The sequence below is a fragment of the Solanum pennellii genome, chromosome 6 (assembly GCF_001406875.1).
Source record: "Solanum pennellii chromosome 6, SPENNV200".
NCBI classification, from domain to species: Eukaryota; Viridiplantae; Streptophyta; class Magnoliopsida; order Solanales; family Solanaceae; genus Solanum; species Solanum pennellii.
Genome location: NC_028642.1, coordinates 3,075,294 through 3,100,753, shown reverse-complemented (window position 1 = coordinate 3,100,753; position 25,460 = coordinate 3,075,294). Strand labels below are relative to the sequence as shown.

Below are 25,460 nucleotides of genomic sequence, written 5' to 3'. Positions count from 1 at the left end.
CCCCCCCCCCCCAAACAACCTAGCTCTTCCATCGACAAAAAAAGAGTAAGTGCAAATACTTTCTGAGATTAAATATGTCATCAAAAGGAAGTATGAAGAATGACTCTTCCCATAGTTTTATATTCCATTACTACCCCTCTGTTTTGTCAATTTATCATTAATTCAACAAGTATCGTCGATTAGCATCTTTCAGAAGGAGACCTTGATTCTTAAGCATTTCTTCCAAAGTAAGATAGGATGATGATCACCTTACACAGATTGTCATCACTTCCTGAATAAATGAGATGGCCACTTTCGTCAGCAAAACATACAGAATTGACATCAGACTGCAACAGAAAATTATTTCAGGTCATCAACAGAAAGAGATTTGTGAAACGCATCTATAATAAGTATATTCATACATTGTGTGCGGATATTCGAAGGGAGAGTTTGTTTGCTTCAAGATCATAAACATAGATCGCATCATCACTACTTCCAGCAACAACTTCCCGACCTTCAGTAGAAAATTTCACAGAGAAAATTCCAAAATCATCATTGTCAGTAGACAAAAGCAAACCATCATGAATTTCCTGCATTTAAGTGAGCTAGCATTAAGTTTTCATCAAAAAAAAAGATAATAGTGAATAAGTGTTAAATTGCCACTATAACAGACTAATATATAACCCAGACAGCAATCATGGTAGTTGCATATGTTACTCCCATCGAATTTCCAATAATCCTTTTTGGACTTAATCTTTATGCCAAATATTAATGGCAGTAGCATAAAACAATGCAATCAAAACTCCAGCAAGCTCCTTAACTTACAGGATCTAAGATATTAAGTAAGGTATGTCTGAATTCATCTAAATCCCACAGCTTTGGGGAACTGTCATTTGCGAACTAATGCCATAGGATAAATACTCAATGCGTTAATTTTAATCAAAAGATAGATTACCCACACAAAGCTTCATATCAAATAGCTTTAATGTACAAACAACATCTTATAACAAGTCAAACTCTCTGAAATAAGTTACTTGTTCGGAATCCATTTCCAGAAAAAGAAGACGATGTTCTTTCATACTTGACTTAGTTCCTGTTTTCAGAGTTGAGTCCAGTTTTTTAAATAGTTCATAAAGAGAGATGTAAAAAAATGAGTATCATTTCAAAGTCAAATACAAAACTTGGTTAAACTGCGCCTCAAGTATTAAACGAGTCATTCTTTAAATAACTGAAACCTTTAACACAGGGATGTGCAACTACTGCTGCCTTGCTGGAGTTATAATTATCCACTAGACGAACAGAACTGTGGATTTCGGCTCCTAGGCCTAAAAGGGCTTAGAAATGATACTTCTAAGTGATAACTACTAGATATTGCAGTCCCATGAAGTTGTTATGCATATGATGATAAGAAATCCAAAGAAAGAGAGATAGATAGTCATACTGTGATGTTGGCTACAGATTCAGAGGCAGCAGATCCTACGTCTACAATATGTACGATGGGTGACATAGTAGCATACACCTGCAAAAGCAACACAAGAGTTACTCTACAACACAAACATAAAGATATTCTGTGATAAAGTGTAAATTTATCATTTTCAACAACAACAACATACCCAATAAAATCCAACAAGTGGGGTCTCAGGAGGGTGGTGTGTACGCAACCTTACCCCTACCTAATGAGGGTAGAGAGGCTTTTTCCAGTAGACCATCGGCTCAAGTAAAGCATAATAAAACAAGAACGAAAGAAGAACATAGTAGAGAATACTAGTAGCATCAACAAATAATATGATAGCCGAAGTAAAGGAAACAACAGGTAATAATAAGAAGTAGAAGAAAATAGGAGGAGGAAAAAAAATACTATTACCACTGATAAGAAAAACTAGACAGCGCAACTACCTACTAACCTTCTACCCTGATCCTCGACCTCCATATCCTCCAATCTAGGGTTACGTCCTCAGCAAGGTGTTTCAGATCCTGTCTAATCACCTCTCCCAAATACTATGCCGTCCTACCTCTAGGCTCTACCTCTACTCAAACCCACCATAGCCAACCTCTCACATCTCCGCACTTGGGCATCTGGATATCTCGTCTTCACATGCCCGAACATCTCAGTCTCACTTCCTTCATCTTGCTCACACTAAGACCCTCTCCCACCTTATGCCCAATATCTTCGTTCTCAATCCTATCTCGCCTAGTAATGCAAATCTAGAAGTAATATCTTAACTTAGATTCTTTTAGTTGAAGTAATATCTTAGCTTAGATTCTATTAGTCAGAAGTTACTGGTCATGGTCAATGTCCATTTGCTATCAGCTTATGTTGCAGTGGTCCCGGTCTACCTTTCGATCTAATGTGCAACTTGAGATTTTTTAAAGTTGGTTTCACTTTGGAGTTCCATGAATTTCATGTAATGCTCTCGATTTCAAATAGCCTTATATTCTAAATGTATAGCAGAATTAGCAACACCAGAACAGATTGAGATAACAACAGTGATGAAGCTCCTTCAACAACAAAGATAATTTGTTTTTACCTTTTCTGAAAGACACCAAAAATAGCTGTAAAGACTCTGAAAGAACTTAACCACCAATCCTTATGGTCTAGAGATATCAGTGGGAGTCTCCACAAAATAGGTGTCTGTTCAATTCTCAGTATCCCCCTTTCCTAATCCCCCAGTATAATAAAATCTTCAAGAGAAAAAGAAATCTGAAAGAATTTTAGACCATCAGCAGCAGTTTTGAACAGATCACATGCCTCTTTTTTTATCTTTTTGATAACTATGGTGTACGGGCCAACTTTCGTGCAACTCAATTAATTCCATGGGGTTACTACTACCTGCCACCAGGACAAGTATCAGGAAAGGCTTGAACAGATTGGATGAGATCCCTTAGTGATTTCGTCTCTGCTGGGATTTGAACCACATGCCTCTTTTCAAAGACATTCTTGAACATATTTTAACTAAACCCTTCAAATGTCACAAATTAGGAGAAACAGAATACACACGAGTATGTAACATGGCATGCTCATAGCAATGAGCTCATGTTTTTACCTGTACTATGCCTCTTACGAAAAGAGAAAAACTGAAGCCTGAACCAAAGCAAAATTTAGCAGTTGCAAACTTGATATCTGTAAAATAGAAACTCACCAAGTGACGTTGATCCGGAGAAAGAGATGTATCAGTAACTGTCCATCTCAAACTTTTTGCATGAATATTCTTGTGAACTTTCCACCCTCTTTCCACATTGTATATTCTAATATGACTTCCCTGTTTTAGACAAGAAGAAGCATCAGAATGCAACATAACTCAAATCTGTCTAATGCATTGTTAAGAGTGTAGTCTTCAGAGAACTTTGGGATGTCATATTATAAAAAAAAAAAAAGGCTTCTGATTCGATATGGAAAAGTTTTTTTCATGACCGTGATGTTTGCACCAGCTTTCGCGCCCCTCGACTAATTCCACGGGATACTTGGCACCTTCCATTAGCAACAGGGACCAAGTAATTCTGTCCACCAAGGCTAGGACGTATGGGAATACATCACCTAGTGTATTTTTTTTTTGTTTGAAGCTGACTTAGATATGGAAATCTTAAAAGACAATAATGTAATACTGACACATGTCATGCCTAATTTTCTCAATGCCACAAAAATACAATATAAACTACTGCTAGTACCTGAAAGGCAGCAACAAAAAGGGAACCATCTGCTGAAAATTGTGATACATAAGCTCTGGTTTCCATCTGGTCCACAATCCAAGGACCACTAACTGGCAAATATTTACTTAGAACATGACAACAATCTGCCTTCGAAAACCTTCCTCTGCCGGAAATATTGGCTTCTCGAGCAGCTAACATCTTGAATGCGGACACAGGAACTTCCTTTTTCCCTGGTAGGATTCTACTGAGATTTTCATGGGGTCCTGATCTAAGCTTAGTAAGTTGAGAAATTTCATGGTCCAAATAATTTGTTGGTCTGTCGTGATGAACACTGCTAGCAACCCCGTGATTGGAACTTGAACCATCAAAGAGTCCGGTGTCTACTTCTAACTTACTTAGAGAATACCCCATGTCTTCAATGGACTCTGGGTGTAAGAAATCAAAATACATTTTCACATGTAAGACAGTGCAGGGTGATTGTCTGAGAGCCGCCTTGAAATTTCATATCATCCATAATCAAGTTCCTCCCATGCTAAACCTGCCAAAAATAGTGGAAACACACAGAATATATTGATCAAGACCAGTGTACATGGGAAATGATGTTGCGCTATTTAGAAACCATAAACATCACACTTCAGAGGACCAACAACAACATACCCAGTGTAATCCCACAAAGCTGGTGCTGGGGAGGGTAGAGTGTACACGGACCTTACCCCTACCTTGAGGTAGAGAGGTTATTTTTGATAGACCCTCAGCTCAAGGGAAAAAATAGTCCTAAGCAATACAGAAAAGGAAATAAAATGAAGAAGCCATGACAAATGTTTCAGCGGAGCATCAACAAATTAATCAACAACACCTCAATCCCAAACTAGTCGGATCAGCTCTATGGATCGTCCGTACTCATTCTTCTTAATAGAATATACTAGAGATTCATAATTGTTATGACTGTTTTTGACTAGCCATCAACCTACTGCTATCCTACACAACTATTTGGCAATTCTTAGGAGGAGTTAATTTAAGAAAATTAGCTCAAGTTTGCTATTCTGAATGAAACCCTACACGTATAACATGCAAATTCTCTTTAGAGTTTAGAAGGCAGAAACTGCCACCCTCAGCTCAACAAAATAGTAGAGATATTAATATACAGAAATTTTATTGGGTGTATAAGTTCCATCCAAGCTGATGTATAAGTTCCATCCAAGCTGATGTTGCAAGCTATTGAACAAAGCAGATAAATAGTAAGCCAAGGTTTATGTGAATTTGCAATCACAAGTAGCATTATTCTCCTAGTTCCCGGTCCATCGATTCGTGTTACTACATGTTGTTTCTTGTGCTTCAGTTATCGAGTTATTTGGTTGTTGCTATGCTATGCAATGTTTTCCTTATAATTTAGTATGTCCTCTTTGATTTTGTATGTTTCTTTTCTCCTAGCTTTGATATCCGTTACTTGAGCCGAGGGTCTTCCGGAAACACTCTATACCTCCACGAGGTAGGGGTAAGGTTTGTATACATTCTACTCTTTGTAGACCCCACATATGGGATTACACTTGGTATGTTGTAGTTGTTGTTGAAAGGGCTTTATAGTTCAAACTCGAAAAGTTTAAGCTGAACTCTGCTATTCTAAAAGAGAAGGAAATATTGTTTATAAGTGAACTTCTCTAAGACATGGGAAAATACCATCTTTAGCTTAACATAATTTGGCAGAGATACTAGTACATAGAGATCGTCTTAGGCATATAGTTTCATAAAGCTGATGTTTTTACAAAACAATCGAGAAAAGCCAACAAAAGGAATAAACTGAAACTAATGTGAATATGCAATCATGAAGGGATATAGCTCTAAGCTCAAAATATTTAGTTCAACTCTTCTAAATGAAAACCATATTGTCTAACATCCAAAATTTTCTTAGAAGCCAGAAAAAAATACCTTCTTTAGCTCAACATAATACAACAAGTATATCATAATAAAGGGACTGTATTAGGCATATGAATTTCATTAAAACTGATGTTTTTACAAGAAACTGAACAAAGTAGACAAAGGAAAACCAAGAATTCTGTGAATTAGCAATAATGAGGGGTAGGGGTAGGGGCGGAGCTAGGTAGGAGCGAGGGGTTCATCCAAACTCCCTTCCCCGAAAAATTACATTATATATATATATAGTACACTGAATCCTTCCAGCTTCTTCATATGTTCATTTCTTCGTATTTTGAACCTCCTTAGTGAAAATACTGGTTCCGTCACTAGGTGGGGGAGGGGGGCATAGCTCAAAATCTTAACTTTGCTATTCAAAAATGAAAACAAGTCAAGATTTATGTAAATTTGCTCAAAATCAAATTTTTTGACTTCAACTTCACCATTCTAAGTGAAATTAGCAAAACCCCATATGAGATTAACACTTTCTACAGACATTTTGATTATATAGAAGCTCTATCAGAGCTGACTTCTCACAAGCAATTAAGCATAGCAGACAAAAAGGGAAAATCATGAATTCTGTAAATTTTGCATGTATATGAAAAAGTGAATAAACTGAAAAAAATCAAAACTTTACAAACCTGATTGCTAAATCTTGGAGTTGTTTAAAATTTCCAATTCTTCACTTTTTGTTTACTCTTATCTCTTCCTTCATTTCTCTTTTTTTCTTGATTTTTGGTGGACATGTCAAACACCTAACAAAGATATTGAGAAAATGATAGAAATGATCCCTTACTTCTGGTAGTAAGTTCAAAAGTAGTCCCTAAAGTATTATTTTTAAGCAGTTTTAGTCCTTTTAAATTTGTTAAATACGAATGTTTTTAGGCTTTGTTATATGTTTATTAAACTCATAATATCTCTCATAGTTGAATTCAGTCAGAAGTATAAGAAATATTAAACCCTAAACTGTAAAAAATCTATCAAAATTTGAAAAAATGCATCACAAAAACGAATTAACTTGAAAGAATTTGTTCAAAAATTAATTTTGTGTTTAACCCAGATTGATCCATACTTTTAACAAGTATATAACAAGTTAGTTTGGGCTTTTCTTTTTCTCTATTTCAATTGTTTATTTTAATTTTTATCTTATTTTATTTCAAAGGACTAGCTAGTAAATATTGTTTGAACCATATGTCATTTCCTTTTTTTCCTATTTAATTAACAAGTTTTTAATTTGTTGCCTTTGACTAAACCATGTTTATTGGTTCAAGTTTTTGAATCTTCATGTACCAATACCAAAGCTTAGAAAATAAATTTTCATTCTTTTTTGTAGGTTTAGTTTGTTGTTTTGGATGTATTATTGCCTATAGAGGTGGTCGTTGAGTTGAGTTATTCGTTGTCCTAATTCATCTTGACTCAATCCATTTTGACCTAAATAAATTTTGATGAATACAATCTTAACTCAATAATTTGCTTCACTAACATCGTTCAGATTTAATCCAATCCACCGATTCAACACCCCTAAAGGCTTATAAGCCAATTTTGAATAGAAAAGCTTTTAGCTCTAAACTTTTTCCTACATGCTACAACCTTTGGGCCAATGTAACAAAAAATCATTTGGAAGTTGATAGATGGTCCATAGAAAAATGACAACAATTTGGAAGCCCAAATAGAAATAATTAGGGAAAATTACGTGGAATGACAAATATTATTGTGTTATTATTCAGCATGGGTATAGTTTAATTTAATTACTTTAAATTAATATAGTTTTAGAAATTTTGCCATTAAATAAGGGACCCACCTACTATTTGTATATCGAATCAAATCACCTTCTCTTCCGTTGTATAAACATTTATACAAATCAAAGTTTATCTCTCTTCTCTCTGTTTCCCTAACTTTCTCCTAAATTCACTCACTCACTTTTATTTTGAATTTTGTTCTCTCCCTCCTAATTGTATTTTCACTTTTGCAGGTAACCACCTAAATCGTTTTTTTAATTTATTTTTTCGCTTGTATATATATTGCTGGTTTATGTTTATTTTTTTGGGTATTTTTTTTCTCAAAACATGAAGTTTTATTGCATATGTTAAAGAGGACCTATTATGTCCAGTACAGATTGTTCCTATGATTGATTCAAATTCGAAAATAATTATTGTTATCGGATCATATTGAGCCAAGTCTGAATCATATGAGAAGCATTATATTGCATCAATCAACAATTGTGGATGACCAGCCACCATTACTGATCCCATAAGAATAGACGTCCATGTCCATTCTATACTTTATTATACATGACATCGTTTGGATCTGATTCTGGTAATTAACAATTTTTATTTTTTTAATGTATTTGTATTATATATACATTAATCAATGTTTTATACTTTTCAAGTAGTTCGTCAAAGTGTCCAGTAATTTCAAACTGATATATCCTTTTGTTTCAATGTCCGAAGCGAATGAATCATCATTGCATATAACCTTCTGAAAATGGTTGAATGAAGGCCTAATGTTAAGCATTATACAAAGTAAACCATATCATTATTTGTATATATAATCAAAGTAAACCATAGCATTATACAAAAACAATTTAACCCTATTTATACATATTCATAAATGATTAGTACATATATACAAATCAAAACACTTGTATACTGAATAGTTCTTACTATATGGTTGTGCGCTGTAAGCATTTAAACTTGTATAAAATTAAACAAGTGAACATGTGTGTTACAGGACATATACAAATCAGTTAGAATGTATTTGAAGTATATTGTCACGTATAACACGTGTGTTTATATGTCCAACTCTATACAAATTTAAATATCTATTTGAACACATTCAAAATTAAAGATCATATATATCAGAAAAAACCAAGTTAAAAAGACAATAAAATGTTAGTTAATACCTATATACTTGATTATTGTTGTAACAAAATTAAATAAGTTAGATAAATAGAACTAATGTTTGATAGATCAATAAAGAAGAATTAAAAGAGTGAATTATGTAAGTGTTCTTAATCTTAATGATTATTAAAAATCTTGATTTCGCGGTTTAGCATCATATAATTACTTTTTATTGAAAATGATTTATATTTTTTAAAGTGAAATTTTCTATTAAAAATTTAATTTAGTCAGACTTTAAAATAAAATGTGATTTTATTTGTTGAATCATTTCATGTACATTACTTCACTAAAGTTGTATTTTATGGAATTCCATCAAATTTAAACACAAAAAGTAAGTTATAAAGTTGTTTTATTTGTTATGGTCAATTAATTATTGTTTTTATATCACTTCCACTAGTCAATTCATCACCAAGTCCTATATTCCATTGGTTATAAAAATGGAGTAGAAGTCAAGGAATAGAATCATTGGTAGATGAGATACATGCACCTACTAAAAAAGTTTGAAGTAGTTGTTCTTATGGAAAATTTTAAATTCGAATTCTGAGCATAAAATCATTTCATAAAGAACATCTTTATTTTTAAGGTGAGACTGAGTTGAATTGGAATACGAGTGTCAAATATTGAGTTTATTTTATTCAACAATCTTAACTTAAAATCTTAAACTCAACAACAACATACTCACTAAGTGGGATATAAGGAGAGAAGATAGAGATGTGTTTACGAAAGACCACCGATTGCATCGAACAAAAAAGAAGAAAATATGATTGTTAAAAAGAAAAGTAGTGTAGTCTTGAGCGCGAACCCTAAATATAAAATCTTTTTTATCATAAAATATATTTATTCACTCATATTTAGCTTTTTGAATCGTCTATTTTTTTTTATTATTAAAAAAGAAAAACAAGAAAAGAGAGATACTACATGAGCTTTAATATTATATGAATTGAATTCAAACAGTCAAAATAATATAAAGTAAAATAAGATGCTGTCAAGTAATATAATAAGGACAAAATTTATTGTCTTGGTGGTGGGGTTTTATTTTATTTATTTTGTTAAAAAAAAAAGAATACAATAAGTCCAAAAATGATGTTGTTACTATCATTATTATTTTTATTATTAAAAACATGAAAAATTATTGCCCATTTGATGACAAGGACTTGAGCTTTGTCACCTTCAAGTTACCCACAATATTATTTATTTAAAAAAAAAATTAATACAACATGCATCCAGCTGCTAATATTCATAAAACAACAAAAAATAGTACGTATATGAGATCCTTAGGTATAGGTCCCCTACCCCCAACAAATCTTTCAAAAATCTACGTTCGAAATTTAATATCTATCTTAAAAATTCTAATTAATTTAAATTTATATTACGAAGCTTGAAATCATACTTCTGATCGTAAACGAAGATCATATCACCTTCATCACATGAATCATGTGATGGTTGTCTTTAACGATCCTGATCTCAATACACAATCCTTCATCGACGTAAACCCTCCATCTTCCTATATCAATTATTTCGATTTAATTTATGTACTATCACTTCACATAAAAGCAAGTATATATTGTCATATCATATTTAAGAAGCTGGAGTTATTTGAAAGAGAGAAAAAAATCTATACATAAGATAAAAATTTAAATTTAAGTTTATTTGAACCCTGATACATCAAAGCTCGAACATTTTTTAAAGTAAACATTTATCTAAGATATCATTTTAAACATTTAGATAAAAGTGAAATTCACATATATAAATTAAAATAAAATTTAAATTTTGAATTCATCTCGATTGAGATCGACTAGAATGGTATATAGAATGAAGGGGGATAAAATGTCAATGTCAAATCATTTCTAGTATATATCCCAAAATCCAAAAGAAGATGCATGAGCTGACAAAGGAGTATATCAAATCAGCTACAATGATTATATAATTGACAATTACATCCATCTCTTTTTTCTTGGGTGGACACATACTCTTTTGGCATTGGCTTTATATGGTCCACTATAAGGTATACACAAAATTGTGACATGTGTTCATTATATTAAATCTATTTTCACTTAAAAAGTGGTTCGATAGTCGGTCAGAATTATATAAATATTAATAATATGTAGTTTAGTTATAATATGAATAACTTATTTTCTTATAAGCTATCACACGTAATGTTATTTTATGTAAAATTATTTATCTTTAAATTAGCTATCAAACGACCCCTTAAGGTGTGTTTAGTACGAAGGATAAAGTGTGTCGCGGAGCGAGAATGGGAATAAAGATGAGAGAATGTGTATGGTGGAGAAAACACAATTAATGTGAAATGTCATTCGTGAAACTGTGTTTTATATAGAAAATATTGAAATTTTTTACTTGTTGAACATGAAAAAATTGAAAATGACAGTCTTTATAACACCCCCACCCCCTTAATTACAATTAATTAATCTAATTTCACTTTTAACTTGTATAATTATGACAATTTAGTGATACTTTGATATAAGCTCCATATGTTGTTGATTATCGTTATCAAATCGTCATTATTGCTATTAATCATTCATCATAATTATCACTCGTCATTATCAACCATCATAATTATCAATGGTCATTATCTATCATCACCATTCATTACTACTGTCGGTTGAATTACTTTTTTCAATCAAAATCTTTTATTTTTCTTAAATTTCGTGTCAGATCGAATAAATCAACTTACTTTTAACTTTTTTATAGGATAAAGGGGAACCCAATTGATGGTTGTCACCTTTAAGCTACACTACAAGGAACTTAAATTCCATAGTGGGATACCAAAAAAAAAAAGAAGCTTTTTAGAAAGATAAAAAAAGGTGAATAAATAAATAAATAAAAACCTTTTAGATTAACAAAAAAAAAAAGTTAAAAAAAAATCAACATCCATCACAGTAATATATCCACTCACAGCAGAATAAGTTGAAATTTTGGAGACAACTTTTTTTTGTGGATGATATTAAAAAGAAGTGGAAGATGTAGACATTGATTCTTTAGCCTTTTTGCATAAGAAAAACATTACATGTCAAATCATTGTTTTTGTATAGACTACCTTATTTGGTTTAAACTTAGGATTGTTTAGACCTTTTGAAAAAAAGTAGTTAGCAACAAAACTTGTAAAAGACTCATTCCATAAATGCAAGAAAAAAAAACTACAATTATTGAGATAATGTTTGTTTAGTATTTTTGTTAGTAGAGATATCGAATAACTCTATTCACAGTCCTTATATTAGCAATGCAAGCACTAAACTCTGTAAAGACAAAAAGTGCCCTTCATGTATAAGAATCTATTTATAATAATAGTCGTTCGTATTGTATTGGTGTAAACACCAAGCTGATGAGAATAAGATAAGAAGATCAAATTCTGGCTCATAGCTTTAAAAAAATGCAATGAAAATGAACAAACATCTTTATATATATATATATATATATATTCCTCAAACACAACATACAAAGTTGACAACAACATCATATACTGAAAATTACAATTCCACAAGTCACAATTCTCAGGCAGAAAGAGAGCTAACTTCACCTAAGAAAACACGTTAAATCGGGCTTTAGAATCGAGAAGATCAAGCCTTGCATTGAAGGTTTGAACGCTCGAAGAGTGAAGTAATTCTACATCATATAACTAAAACAACATTCTATTGACTACAAAGAAACGAAGAAGAAAATAACACGAGTCAAGCTTTTGTTATGTATAGCTGAAGTTAACTTGATCTATGAACAGTTAGGATGTATGAAGTTGGTTATCTCCTCCATGAGGCAAGGAAAATGATCGTTGTTTGGCAAGAAATAGAAACCGATGGTTGCCTGTTTTAGATACAAGAGATTTACCTCATGCCCCGAGTTCTTCAAACCATCGACATATGCCAATTGCCAATCCTGACTAAGATCCAAACCAGCCACCACTACTAGACTCTTTGGAAACTTTAGTCCTTTGAGGCTTCTACTCCTCGAGCCAAATATGTTACATGCCGGATGATCTCTATCTTCCCCTTCGGGTAGATAGGCCCTCCAGTACCAATCTCTGTCTTGTACGGTAACAAAGTATTTCCCGTCTAATCTCTTCTCAGATTCTGTCCTGTTTTGCCCACCAAACATTGGATGAAGATGTATATTACCTAATACTTCGACACCTGCTTCAGCAGCCCTTACAGCAACGTGGTGAGCAATATTACCACCTGAACTATCGCCAGCCATATAGACGTGGACTTTCGAGTCCTTCCCACTTTGAAGCCATGTCCTTGATTTTACCCATTTTAGAGCAGCCCATCCGTCATCGTATGCACAAGGATATCGATGTTCTGGAGATCGTCTATAGTTCACAGAAACAACAACAGCCTTGCAAATCTTAACTAGGCGGCGACAAAATGTATCATAAATAGCACTATTGGCTGAGGAATGAGTAAAACTTCCGCCGTGGAAATAAATTATAACAGGAACTATTTCCATGGTGCTCAGAGGTTTCTCGAGCTCTATTTTACCCCAATCAGCCTCATTTTCAGGAGCAGGTCGATATATTCGATTAAGAAGACTCGTCACACGATCAAATACATCAAAAGAATAAACACCATCAACCGGAATCGAGTTTGTAGGGACCTTCCGGTCTATAAACTCAGCTAAATCACGATCAAACGTGCCATCAGGACGACGAAGCATGTTGTAAGAAAGCTTGAAATTGGATATAAGGATCCATGTATTAAGTGGAACCACCCTCTGCCAAAGGAGATATAATGCACAATTATTACAAAAGATCTACCGACAGTATGACCTATAATAGACATCTCCTCATGACACTAGAAGCAGATTGATGATAGCCAAATGATTTTTATGATTTCACAAAGGAGGCTAAATCAGTATAAACATGGCAAAAGAAACACATGTATGACTATGCACACACATTCACAAAGCTCATATCATAAAGTTAGTACCCCTCTGTTCACTTTAACTTGTCACGTTTGGCTTCTCGAGAGTGAAACTGCATGGACTTTAAGATTTATTTTTTCATCATATTAATTAGAGAAGGATTACTTGTAGTATTTTTCATATAGTTTTCGACATCAAAATTTTAAATTTACAGTATCAAAATTAATCTGATTCACTCTAGCTTCGAAGATTAGTCAATTTGACTCTCGTGAAGCGAAACTTGAAGGAGAGAATAGTGAACTCAGGGTCTGGTTTCTCAAAAACCTTATCACACACATTAAGTAATCCCTATAACAGATTATGAAACAGATTTTGGGTTCAGCAAAAACTCAGTTTTTCTTACATACCTAAAGTCAAACCTCTATATCAGATTATGAGACTAAGCTAAAAAAATCAAACAAAGCATGACAAATCATATGCATACATAAGTAGACCTCAAATCCTGAAATCAATAGTAAAGATTCAGCCTTTATACCAAATCAAACTTTGGTTTCTCAAAGAAGAAAAAATTCACACAGAAAGTCAAACTCTCTAAATCATAGTATTGATTTCTGAAGAAACTGATGTTTTTCTTTAAACACCTAAAAAGTCAAACCCCTATATATGATTATGCCATATCATATTGCATAAACAGAGGTCAAATCCAGAAACTAATGGTAAAAGATTCAATCTTTACTCTAAAAAAAACTCAATTAAGACACCTAAAGTCAAACCCCTACAATAGATTACAAAACCATGGATTAACAAGCAAATTGATCCCTTGATTAGCTAAAAACTAACAACGTTTACTACAGATTAAGGAGAACACAAATTGGTAAAAAGGGTCATTAATTTCATTAGTGAGAGCCATGACTATTACTCAAAAAAAGAAGAAAAAAAAAACAAATCTTGAAAAAGCAAAATTTGATCCCTTTTTCCTTGGTGGTAGGGAAGGGGATAATAAGGTGGGGGTTGAACACAGCCGTAAACATTCCGATAACCAATCAACTAAGCTACTAAAATTTCCCGTAAAATGATCCTTGATTAGCCAAAATAACCCAACAAATCATACCACTAACAAAGTTCACTATAGATTAAGGAGAACACAAATAAACAAAAAAGGGGTACTTTAAATTCATTAAGCATTAATTTCATTATCCCCAGCCATAACTATTACTCAAGCAAAACAAAAAGGGTGCAAAAAAAATAATAAATCTTGAAAAAAGATCAGTCTTTTATCACTCATAATTTACTGAGAAACTTAACTACTAACACAAATAAAAAAAAAAGGGGTTACCTTAGATTCATTAGCATTAATTTCATTACTCCCAGCCATAACTATTCCTCAAGCAAAACAAAAAGAGACCCCAAAAAAAAAAATCAAATCTTGAAAAAGATGAGTTTTTTATCTATCATAATTTGCTGAAAACTGACCAAGAGTAGACAGTTTGACTGTTAATTAGACAAAAGGGTATATTTATATACTGATTTTATTGATTCCTAGTTTTTGGGTTTCAATCAGAAAAGAAGAAAAGACAGTTTCTGAAACAAGAACAGAGTAAAAAAATAAATAAGACAAAAGAGGATATAGAGAAGAAGAAGAAGAAGAAGATGAAGAGGAAAAAAATATAGAAAGAAAGTAAAATTTAAAGCTTAAAATAGAGATAGAGATGGATGAAAAGAGAAGAAAAAGACAAAGGAACAAGATGAAGAGAGAGAGAGAGAAGGGGTCAAGCACAAAGGGACAAAAATGGTGGAAGAAAAAAATGAAAGAGACGACAAAAGCAGGCGGCCGAAATAAACAGTTCAATGGGACCCAACCTTTTTTTTCGATATCAATTTGAATCATCTCGATTAATTTTACGAGTATTAATTAGATCATATTTTTATTGATAACAGATATCATGTAACTATATAACAATGTTAGAATAAATACAAAGAAAAAAAATCGCCAAATAAGTTATAAGAAAATACTAAAAATAAATTATTATTTTTTCTCATTTTACTAATATGATCATGCATTTGTAAAATGATATATAATTTATAAATAAAAAGAATAAAATCAAATTTTCATATCAAGTTAATTTATGTTCTCTCAAATTTATTTATTTTAGTTATTTGTAATATAGCATCTCATTCTCGTAAAATTAAAGATCATTTTAGTAGATTTTGTATATTTTTAATTTAAGCTATAAAAATATTTTAAAATAAATTAAAATAAAAAAAATAATAAAGTAAATTTATTTATACTGGTAGTTTTTTGGTGGTGTAAATTATTATTATAATCTAAAATGTATTTTTCTTTTCCTCTTTTTTTTTATCTTCAAAAATCTGTCCTTTTTAATCTTTAAAAAAAAAAAGTTGATAAAGCTTGACCCTGACCATTCCTTTTTTCATGAAAAAAAGAGACTAATATAGACCTTACTTTAGGGTTCTTAATATTCTTATCGATTGAAGAATTTTTTTTTATTTATCTAATCGTAATTATTAATAGTATCTATTATTAGTACATTATAAGTATATATGATTAATAATATGAGTTTTTCCTGTATTAAATAATTATTATTAACATAATATTTAAGTCATAGTTATTAAATTTGATAAATTCGTATTTTTCGTCTGAAAAAAAGAAAGAGGTCAAATTTTAAGAAAAGGTATATCACTATATAACTTATTTAAATATAAATATCAATAATTATTTTGACGATTTAAATTTATGACTTATAATTAATCAAAAATAATTTTATCGTTTGTTTAAAGCTTGACTTTTGCTGCCAAACAATTATGGAACGTGCATGTATATATGATGTAAGTTGATTGATTATAGTATATATGCACAAAAATGGTTCAAAATTGAAGAAATTAAATGATGATGATTAAGTAGGAACGTTAATGATAGTCAAATTATAATAGACGAAAAAATATTTGATAATTTATTCTATTTGATGAGTGTATATATATATATTATTCGAGTAAGAAATTAGAGTGTGTTATTTGCTGTTTTTTTTTTAATTTACGTGATATATTTTTATAAGAAAACAATTTAGTGATTACGAATGTAAATTTTAGAAGTGACGATTTGAAATACGGAAGAGAAGACAAAAATATTCAATAGTAATTTTTTTTTACGTGCTTAAATTTTGATAGACAGAGTTATTCCTGTTGTGAAAAAATAAATATTTCAGAGAATAGTTAAGAATTGAGATATAAGCAAATTAATTTGGATTTTTTTTAAATTTCTCCAATTTTATCAATTGAATATTGCTTCTTGTTAAGCGTATTATCTAAATTTTTGTCATTCACTTTAAATTTTTATATTTACAAATTATTTTAATTTTAAAATTTTCATTTTGTTCTCGATAAATTAAATTTATATAACTTATTTTAAATTGTAATTTCTAAAAGTCTTTGTTTTCTTCTTAAATTACATGGTTTAATCAAATAAAGTTCCATAAATTAAAATAATAAAGCAAGGAGTATATCATTAATAATCTTTCTAATTTTGACTAATTACATTTTAGTCTTCAATATGCATTAAAACTAAATAATACTATTAATATACTACCAATAATTATTAAACACATGTATTTCTATTTTCCACCACCACATAAATACACAATAAGTACAAGTGATATCCCTTTTCTTCTCTTCTCTCCATCTGTTTTTTTTTTATTATAAATTTTGTCATTTTGTCATGTCCTTATTATATAGATTATTATTTTTTTGTCTTTTTCCATGCACCTTCTTGGGATATACATTGGATTTCTTGTGGCTTTATACTACTATATAATAAATATTATAATAACAAGGTGTGAAATGATGATTTCATATGACACATTATAATTTAATTTAAATACATTATAATATCCTTTTTATTTAATCAAAATTTTCAAAAAAGTTGAAAAGAAATATTTTGTATTTAGAGATAAAGTTTGAAAACATGTTGCATATTTTTAAAAATATAAGGTAAAAGTAGCCTATATTTATAGACATAAATCTTGGTTTTGCATTAATTTTAAATTTGAATCAGTAATAAATTACACAAGTCGAGGTAAATATAATTATATATACGATTTTCCTTTAATATTATGCATAATTTTAAACAAAATCTTTTTACTTATTTAATTAACGAATAACTGAATGCATTATATTCTTCCAATATTTTGGTTTCACACTATGAAAGAAAAAATAAAAACAAAAAGATGAAAAGTGGAAGCAACCATATATTCTTTGACGTTATTCTTCCATTTTATTTTTATTTCATACTATGAATACAAACAACCAAACAAATAAAAAGATAAGTAGATTCGTTTGGCATTTATTTATATTTGATATCAGATGTCGCATTACTATAATTAAATTAAATTTATTATAAATTTGATCATTACACTATTTTTTTCAGTTGTCTTTTTTCACTGGATCGAGGTTCTTATTTAACAATTTCTCTACCTTTTTAAATTAAAGATAAAATATAAATGCAGTCGATCTTTCTAAGACTTCACTTATAATGTCATACCGAATATATTATTATCGTTATAATTTTTTTTTAAAAATGTTTTGACTCACTAAATAATTAAATTTATTGTTTGTGGGATAGAAAAAATAGTAAAGAAATAGCTTTGGCATTTTGGTTGAATGTATCTAACCTTCCAAGAAAAAAAAGAAGTTGCTTGTTCTTGTGGACAAAGCTACGTACAATGAATATGAACAAGAAAAAATCCTCTATGTATCACACACCCTCTCTTTATAGTTTTGTCTTTTGTCTACACATAATTTTAAACAATATTTTCACTTTTTAGTTTTTTCTTATATTTATTCAAGTTCAGTTAATTTAGATACACGATGTTCAAAATGCATTCGATAAGCGATGTTCAAAAATGCATTTGATAAAGTATCTTTACTCATTTTTTTAATATTAAAATCGAAATCAAAATTCTAATTAAGAAAGGAATAGAGCTATCTGTTGTATCACATCTTTTTATGATGAAAATATTTCTATTACCACTAAACAATTGAATATTTATGTTATTCTCTATGGTTTATCAAAAGTGTTCACTTTTTTTTATATATAAAAATAATCTTTTAAGATCACTTATTATAAATCACATCATTTATTCCTCTCTCAATTTTTGTGATTATAAAGCACATGTAGTTTAATATGAAATGCACGCTACAATATACTTAAATGCCATTAAAGTGTATATCATTTTTCTTTTGTTATATCGTATAAAATTTTAAATAACAACAAATTTATTTTTATTAAACTTAAGTAATCTTTTTGATACGTGGAAAAATTCTAATCAAGTGGCGAGATGTATATAAAAATTACACAGGTCACAAGATCAAATCATTTTTTATAGTCTTATAATTAAATCTAAGGAAATTCTTTATCTGATCTAAGTAATTTTCTTAATGTGTGGAAAAAATTCAAATCAAATAGCAAAAGGTATTCAAGAAATACATATGTCACAAGATTAAAATGTAGTTTGATTAAATTTAACAATCGAAGTTTTATAAAGATTTAAGAAGTTAAAGAGATACTTTTGTTATTTTATGGACAAACTTGAATATTCATAATATGTCCGTAAATGGAACTTTAGCTCTTTTTAGGGCTCAACTTATAAACAGAAAAATTAGCTTCTCTTTTGATTATAGCTCCGCTTCATTTTCTTTCTCCGATAATCTATTTTCTAAGGTGATCCTTGAATTCAAGTTTGTAAGTTCCTTATTTTTCTCTCATTTTACTCCTAGATTCGGCGAGAAAAAGGCTTTAATTTGTTATGTCTATGGATTTATACTTATAGTAACTATTGTCACTTCTTTTTTAATTTGGATAGTTTTTGCGATTACATGGATTATATCTATTTAAATAAGTACCTCGATGATTTTCGCCCGTTAATACATAGAGTCCAATAAGCATATCTTGCGTTGTTACGAAATTGACATAACCAATAGTCGGAGACAAAAGATTCATATAAGAAAACGAGCATCTACTTGAGCCAAATTTGATCGTTGGGTCATGCTAATTCCATACGAATCACTAGTGAGAAGCATGTGTCCATTACTCCAGCAATGACACCAAAGATGAAATAAAGAGCCCCTAGTTCCTTGACATTAATGGAGAACAACCATCGGACTGAATTTATCGTAAAAATCAGATTATTTCATTTTCATCCTTATTAGAAAGGGCCCTGCGAGACTTATTTATTGAAAAGGGGGGGGGGGGATGGAAAGACCGTCTTATATCACCCTTCAACTCGAATGAGCAAAAGTAATGTCTCCTTGCATAATATGAATTTCAAACATTCATGATTTGAATGTGAATAAGTCGAATGACTTATCCCTCAATCTATTAGTGAACCACTCTTCAGAAATTGTGAAGATATTCTACTAAAAAATTTCTTGTTATTATTTCGACTCATATTATAATATATATTCCTACAAAATTGAAATTTAATTTAAAATTCTCTTTGTATTTGCTCCAATTACATTTGTTAAATGTCATTTAAGATTTGCTATAATTTTTTTTAATCACAATATTTTATAATCATTAGCCTGAAATGAAGGGAAAGATTATAGATTCATATAATAAATTTTAACTAGTTCAAAATTTGAATTGTAGTTAACCGATGATTTGGTGACACAGACAACTCAAAAATGAGTGATCTAAAATCAAATTTTTTTTAAAAATAATTTAATTAGTTTGAGTTCAAAACATTTTAAAGAATTGAAGACAATATATCTTACAAAACTAATATTAACTAATTCAAATTAAAATAAATTAGACAAATTAAGAAATAAAAAATAACTACGAACTTAATTATATATAATTTTTAAATATAATTACATCAACAACAAAATTTTAGAAATATGTACATAATAATAGTAAGAAACTAACAACAAACTATTAAAAAATATTTAAATGAATACTCCCTCCATTTCTTTTTTTGATAACTTATATTCAATAGTTATTTATAATTAACTTGGTATAACTCTTACTATATATTATAAATAAATAATAGAAATTATAACTATATTATCCTTTAACTTTATTAAATTTAATTTTTAAAAAAATATGTTAGATCATATATAATATTTAATATCACTAGTAAAATAAAATTTTCGTTGAGTATAGTAAACACATATTTTGAAACAAATATTTATAGTATACATGACAATAAAAAAAGAGCGATTTTTTTTTAATATTCGTGTATTTTGTTTTAATTCATCAGATCTGATTCTCTTATATGTATGTGTAGTGTAGCTCAGTGCTTTTGCTGGAATTTGTTCATCTTCGGTATGTTTTCGTAACTGAATTTGGGGGGATTTTTAGGGTTAGGGTTGAGCCGCCTTTGTAAATCATACTCTATTTTTGGCATATGAGAATTTGATTGTTTGCCATGGAAACTGAAGGAATAGTTGTTGTTAATCTGTACGAGTTTGTGTGTAGGAGTTTGCTCTAATTTGTTTCTTTCTATATGTTTTCGTAACTAAATTTGGGGTTTTTTTTTGCTTCTTTGGAAGCCTGCCATTGCTTTAGTAGCTTTAGGGTTGAGCTTCCCGTGGCCACTGACCAAAAAGAAAGAGGAAAGTAAACTAGGTAATATTTGCTATTTGTGCTTAATTTATGGGTTGAAGTGTCAATTTTGAGTTGTATAATTAAATATTTCAGATGATCAAGATGGAGTTAAGTTTGTAACTGTTGCAAATTTGATAGTTCTTTTTTGAAATTTGGGTAAGTGGATGTATTTGTATTACCAAGGGAAATATTTACAATCGAAAGAAAAAAACTTTGCTCAAACTAGGAGGTTATGGTGGGCATGGATTAGGATAGAAGGTTAGTACATTGTTGCGTGTTGTCTTGTTTTTTATTCCAGACTAGTTAGTTGTTTTATTGCTCTTGTAGTTTCTGGTCCTTTGATGTCTGTTAATATGTGTTGTTTCTCGTAATTCTGTTATTGTATTATTTTGTTGTAGCTACTGTTCCTTTTTTAGACTGCTTTGTCATAGTTTCTTTAGTATTTTGTCGGGGGTTATTCACTTCCGTTATTTCTATTTTGAACTGCTTTTCCCTAAGCGGAGGGTCTATCGGAAACAACCTTGATACCTCTCAAGGTAGGGGTAAGATTGTATCTTGTTGTTGTTGTTGGGGTTTTCAAGAGTTTCATTTTTTTTTCTTGCAGGGTGTTCTACTCTTTTGTTTATACAGAATGCCTCGGTATGTTTAATCCAATGAATTTGATTATATTTTGTAAAATTTCTTCCATTTTCCCCAATTGATTCTCACCCTCTTTCTCCTCCTCAGGTATTACTGTGACTACTGTGATACTTACTTGACACATGATTCTGTAAGTTACCTCAAATCATCTTTCAAGAATCTCTGATTTCAACGCAGGAATTTTGTATGCGTTGTTGGATATTGGATTGGGCACTCGGTCTAGAAGCTCGAGTACGAGTTTGGCCAGACCCAATAGCTTTTGTTCAAACAATGTTTTTGTGTTTAAAATCATTAAATAGTTGTTTCTAAATTGCAGAACCCATAAAATTGAAATCCTAGCTCAAGGCTTAGTTGCGTTTGTCCCCCCCGTGCACTTGATTTGCTAAGTGAGCTTAATTAGGTCAGACATAACATTAAGTTCTTTAATCACTTAATCTTTATGGTGCCTTCTATGTAAGATTTTATTCACCTGTAGTATTTTCTTTGAGAAAGTTTAACCTGAAGATTGTTAAGTGTCTGGATGAGATCTAACACTAGCACAACATAAGTATCAGGTAACTCCATCCACCAATGCTTGGACAAATGAAAGAAATCACCTAGTATTTTTGTCTTCGCTGGGATTTGAACCTGAGGCCTCATGTATCTCAACTCACGTCCTGCTAGATTATGTTGGATTGCATAACTTCCAATATTAAAGGTTGACAATAGATAACAGTGCCTGGAAAACGTACTATCTCTTAGAATCCATGTAGGGTTACTGAAATTAGGACATAATGGATGGAAAAAATATCTTATATAGATGATATCTATTAGTTGGCAATATGTCATGCTAGTAGGATTACTCAAGTCCTATACTTTCTAGGTGTGTTTTAGTCTTAACAGATTATGTTCCAGTAGAAAATTACAGAGAACTTTTAGTAATTTTTATTTTTTAAATTTATTTTTTTGTATCATATTGGCCTGAAATGAGCTTAAATGGTGTGACATGGTCAGTGATGATCCATATAGCTGACACTGCCTTTAAGTGCACTCATAGTTGTTTTTGTTGAAAGGTTGATAATAGTGTTTACATATTGGTTGAAACAAGTGAATTGAGATAAGAAGAGTTGAGAAATTCTCTTAGGAGAACATTCCGAGCAACCAAACTATGGAATAAAAGCATTTCTTGGAAAGGTTTAAAGAATACACTAACCTATCCTAACTGTAATCCTTTTGTAGAAGTACATTTGAGTTGATTGCAGGTTTCTTGTGTCCATGACTCCTCGTTGGAGCTTTTCAGAAAAAAACAATAGTTATGTGTTAAAATCCATTATGCTGTACCTGCAATTGACAACAGTACTGTCTTGCTATTTTCAGCCTTCTGTTAGAAAGCAGCATAATGCAGGGTACAAACACAAGGTATTATTTCCATTTCCTCTGAGATTAGGCTTATCACTTTGAACAAGTCTCACAAATTATACTTTCAGGGAAACGTTCGAACTTATTATCAACAATTTGAGGCACAACTGAATCAAAGTCTAATTGATCAAAAAGTCAAGGAACATCTAGGGGCCTTTAGACCAGTTGGCCTTCCTTTTCCTCAGCTAAGGCCTGGTCTTCCTGGTCTTCCAACTCCTCCAATGCAGATGCCCGGCAACCCTCAAATGCCAGCTGGTGCCCAATGGGTCCCTGGTATGCGGCCTCCGGTGCTTCCTAGGCCCATGCCCGGTCTTCCAGGTATCAGTAGCATTGTGAACTCTTATGAGTGCCTTGTTCTTTTATATACCTCTTGAAGGTAGTTGTTTTGTATGAGGTCCTCCACCAAACCTTGAAGATGATTGTCGACTATGCAAGGATTTCCAATCTTATTTTTGTTTTTTAGTTGACATCAGCGGCGGAGGGAGAGTGTTGGGTGCGGTTTCAACTGAACCCAGTAGCTTTAGTTGAAACTCTCTATTTAGTTAAAAGTTATACAAATTATTAATTTAGAACCCAGTAACTTACAAAAATTAGAATTTAGAACCTATACCCTCCTCTGGTTGACTCCTAGATTGTCTGTTTGTGTACATATGTAGGTTCAAAGATTTTACAACAAATAAGCTCCCATAGGAAGGGGTAAATCCCTGTGTTATCACTATTTGCTATTCAAAATGGATCTTGTTATGTAGTTTGAAATTTTTTTATGTGAACTTGGCATTAGAGTTCCTTTTCAGAAGATGTAGATTGAATTCTCATCAGCTGCTCTATATTTTGATCAAGTAGGTTTATCCCATCATTGAAATGACATATCTGTTTACTATTATTAGAATGAACACACTCAATAGCGCGGAATAGATATAGAGGATTTGTATAACCGATACTGATTAGCTTAGGATTGAGTCCTAAATAATTGATCAAAAAAATTTGGCAATAGGTCTTATCAAATAAAGGGAAAAGAAAAGAACAATTTGGCAATAGATCTGTTAGGAAACAACGGTTGTCTAGTCTCAAGGGTTCAAATCATTGAGGATTTGTTAAAATCTATAAAAGCCGTAGATCACCATAAAATATTTAATGTTCCCTTTGAGTGGGAATCAAGGACATGTGGTGAAAGAATACAAGTTTCATCTGTGAGACTATCACGAGTTTTGAACAACTCCAATTGGTTCGTCAAGAAATGAAATTAGTTACTATGCTTTTGCATCCAGCTTTGAGCGTTCCAATAGCCTAGTTTCTGGAATGCATTGTGGGATACATTAATCAACTAAATTTCAGTCCTTAATTAGTTGTGTGTGTTTGTTTGTGTGTGTGTGGTGGTGGTGGGGGTTGTCTATATGAAACCTCTGCATCTTTGGATGATTCATTGATATTTGACTATTTTTCTGCAAACTGTCAACCTATCTTAACAGCCAACCTCTATGTGAGCGTGATGTGATAATTTGTATTCTGCAACTACCGCACATTGTTTTGGAGGATGTACAAGCTAGTTTTGTTTGACATTTCCCTTTAAAGCATAAAATTCACTAATGCAGTTGAACTCCCTTTAGCTCATAATAATTTGAAGTTGCATATGATGCTATCTACGTATTTGTTTCTCAAGCCATTTTGTATTCTTGTTTGAATGTCAGAGAGAAATCGTGTCATGCTGTAGTTTTTGGAAGTTTGCACCCTAATTATAGTATTTGGATTATAGACCTTTAAAAACTAGAGTGTGTCTTTCAATGGTTCCAGGTTATGCACCTCCACCAATGCCTCAGATGCTGGCACCTCCTGGTGCTCCTATGCCTGGTCAAGTCAATAATATGCAAAGACCTGCCGGTCCACCAAGTGCAGTTCCAGGAAGTATGGGAATGCCTGCTCCTACTGGCGCCCCTCCAATGTTTGCACCACCTCCCGTGTATCAAGGAAGTACCACTGTGCCAACAAACGGAGGAGGTGATAATTCCAGTACCAACGCTCAAGCTGCCGACTCTAACCAATAGGCCAGTCTATGTACATAAAATCCAGATGCTACTGTCCTGAAGCTATTCTTGATCTTGGCTTCAGCATGTTTTATTTTCTTTGTTGTGATGTTAAGTGCTAGAAATCCATGATATGATTAGATGTGAGGTTTATTTCTGGGAAAGAAACTGGTCAGGGAAGAGAGACAAATTCATTTACTCAGGGAAGGTTTTTGGCTAAGCAACATTGATTGTACCTTTGAAATGTTTGTATGGTATTTATTTAGTTCAGTGAAACTATTTTGAAGTCTAAAGCCATAGACAACCCCTTAGGGGTTGTTTAGTGAGAAGGATAACATCAATTAGTCATGGGATTAAATTATAGTGCTACTTAATTTGTTGTTTGGTAGGCAAGTCCAAGATAATTTATTTCGGAATTAATAAATAGTAATGACTAACCGGATAAGTTATTCCTCCCTTTTGGGTGGTATA

General features: G+C 31.4%; 3 protein-coding genes across 5 annotated transcripts in view; 1 reads left to right on the top strand and 2 right to left on the bottom strand.

The window, feature by feature from the left end:
• The window catches only part of LOC107022037 (LEC14B protein-like), a 9,763-nt gene extending 3,465 nt beyond the window's left edge, over positions 1-6,298 (bottom strand). For both annotated transcript variants that reach the window (XM_015222749.2, XM_027917761.1), the window contains exons 1-6: positions 6,180-6,298; positions 3,646-4,165; positions 3,120-3,239; positions 1,421-1,498; positions 402-569; positions 249-326 (exon numbers count right to left, since the gene is read on the bottom strand). In XM_015222749.2, coding sequence (XP_015078235.1) covers positions 249-326; positions 402-569; positions 1,421-1,498; positions 3,120-3,239; positions 3,646-4,077 — 876 coding nt within the window. In that variant the 5' untranslated portion in view covers positions 4,078-4,165; positions 6,180-6,298. The remainder of the gene's footprint in view (positions 1-248; positions 327-401; positions 570-1,420; positions 1,499-3,119; positions 3,240-3,645; positions 4,166-6,179) is intronic.
• Positions 6,299-11,853: 5,555 nt separating this feature from the next.
• LOC107022048 (gibberellin receptor GID1B-like) lies at positions 11,854-15,024 on the bottom strand. The gene is made up of 2 exons (XM_015222769.2): positions 14,650-15,024; positions 11,854-13,163 (listed from the first exon to the last, which is right to left on the bottom strand). Exons 1-2 carry the CDS (start codon positions 14,686-14,688, stop codon positions 12,165-12,167), a joined length of 1,038 nt encoding a protein of 345 aa, XP_015078255.1. The 5' UTR covers positions 14,689-15,024; the 3' UTR covers positions 11,854-12,164.
• Positions 15,025-20,500: 5,476 nt separating this feature from the next.
• On the top strand, positions 20,501-25,282 carry LOC107022059 (U1 small nuclear ribonucleoprotein C-like). 2 transcript variants are annotated; one of them, XM_015222781.2, is made up of 6 exons: positions 20,501-20,649; positions 21,536-21,570; positions 21,658-21,700; positions 22,927-22,968; positions 23,037-23,286; positions 24,760-25,282. In XM_015222781.2, the coding sequence occupies exons 2-6, from the start codon at positions 21,563-21,565 to the stop codon at positions 25,008-25,010; spliced, it is 594 nt and encodes a 197-aa protein (XP_015078267.1). In that variant the 5' UTR covers positions 20,501-20,649; positions 21,536-21,562; the 3' UTR covers positions 25,011-25,282. The 2 variants fall into 2 exon arrangements, with proteins under 2 accessions (XP_015078267.1, XP_015078268.1); XM_015222782.2 differs by lacking the exon at positions 20,501-20,649 and adding an exon at positions 20,871-20,952.
• The last annotated feature ends 178 nt before the right edge of the window (positions 25,283-25,460 follow it).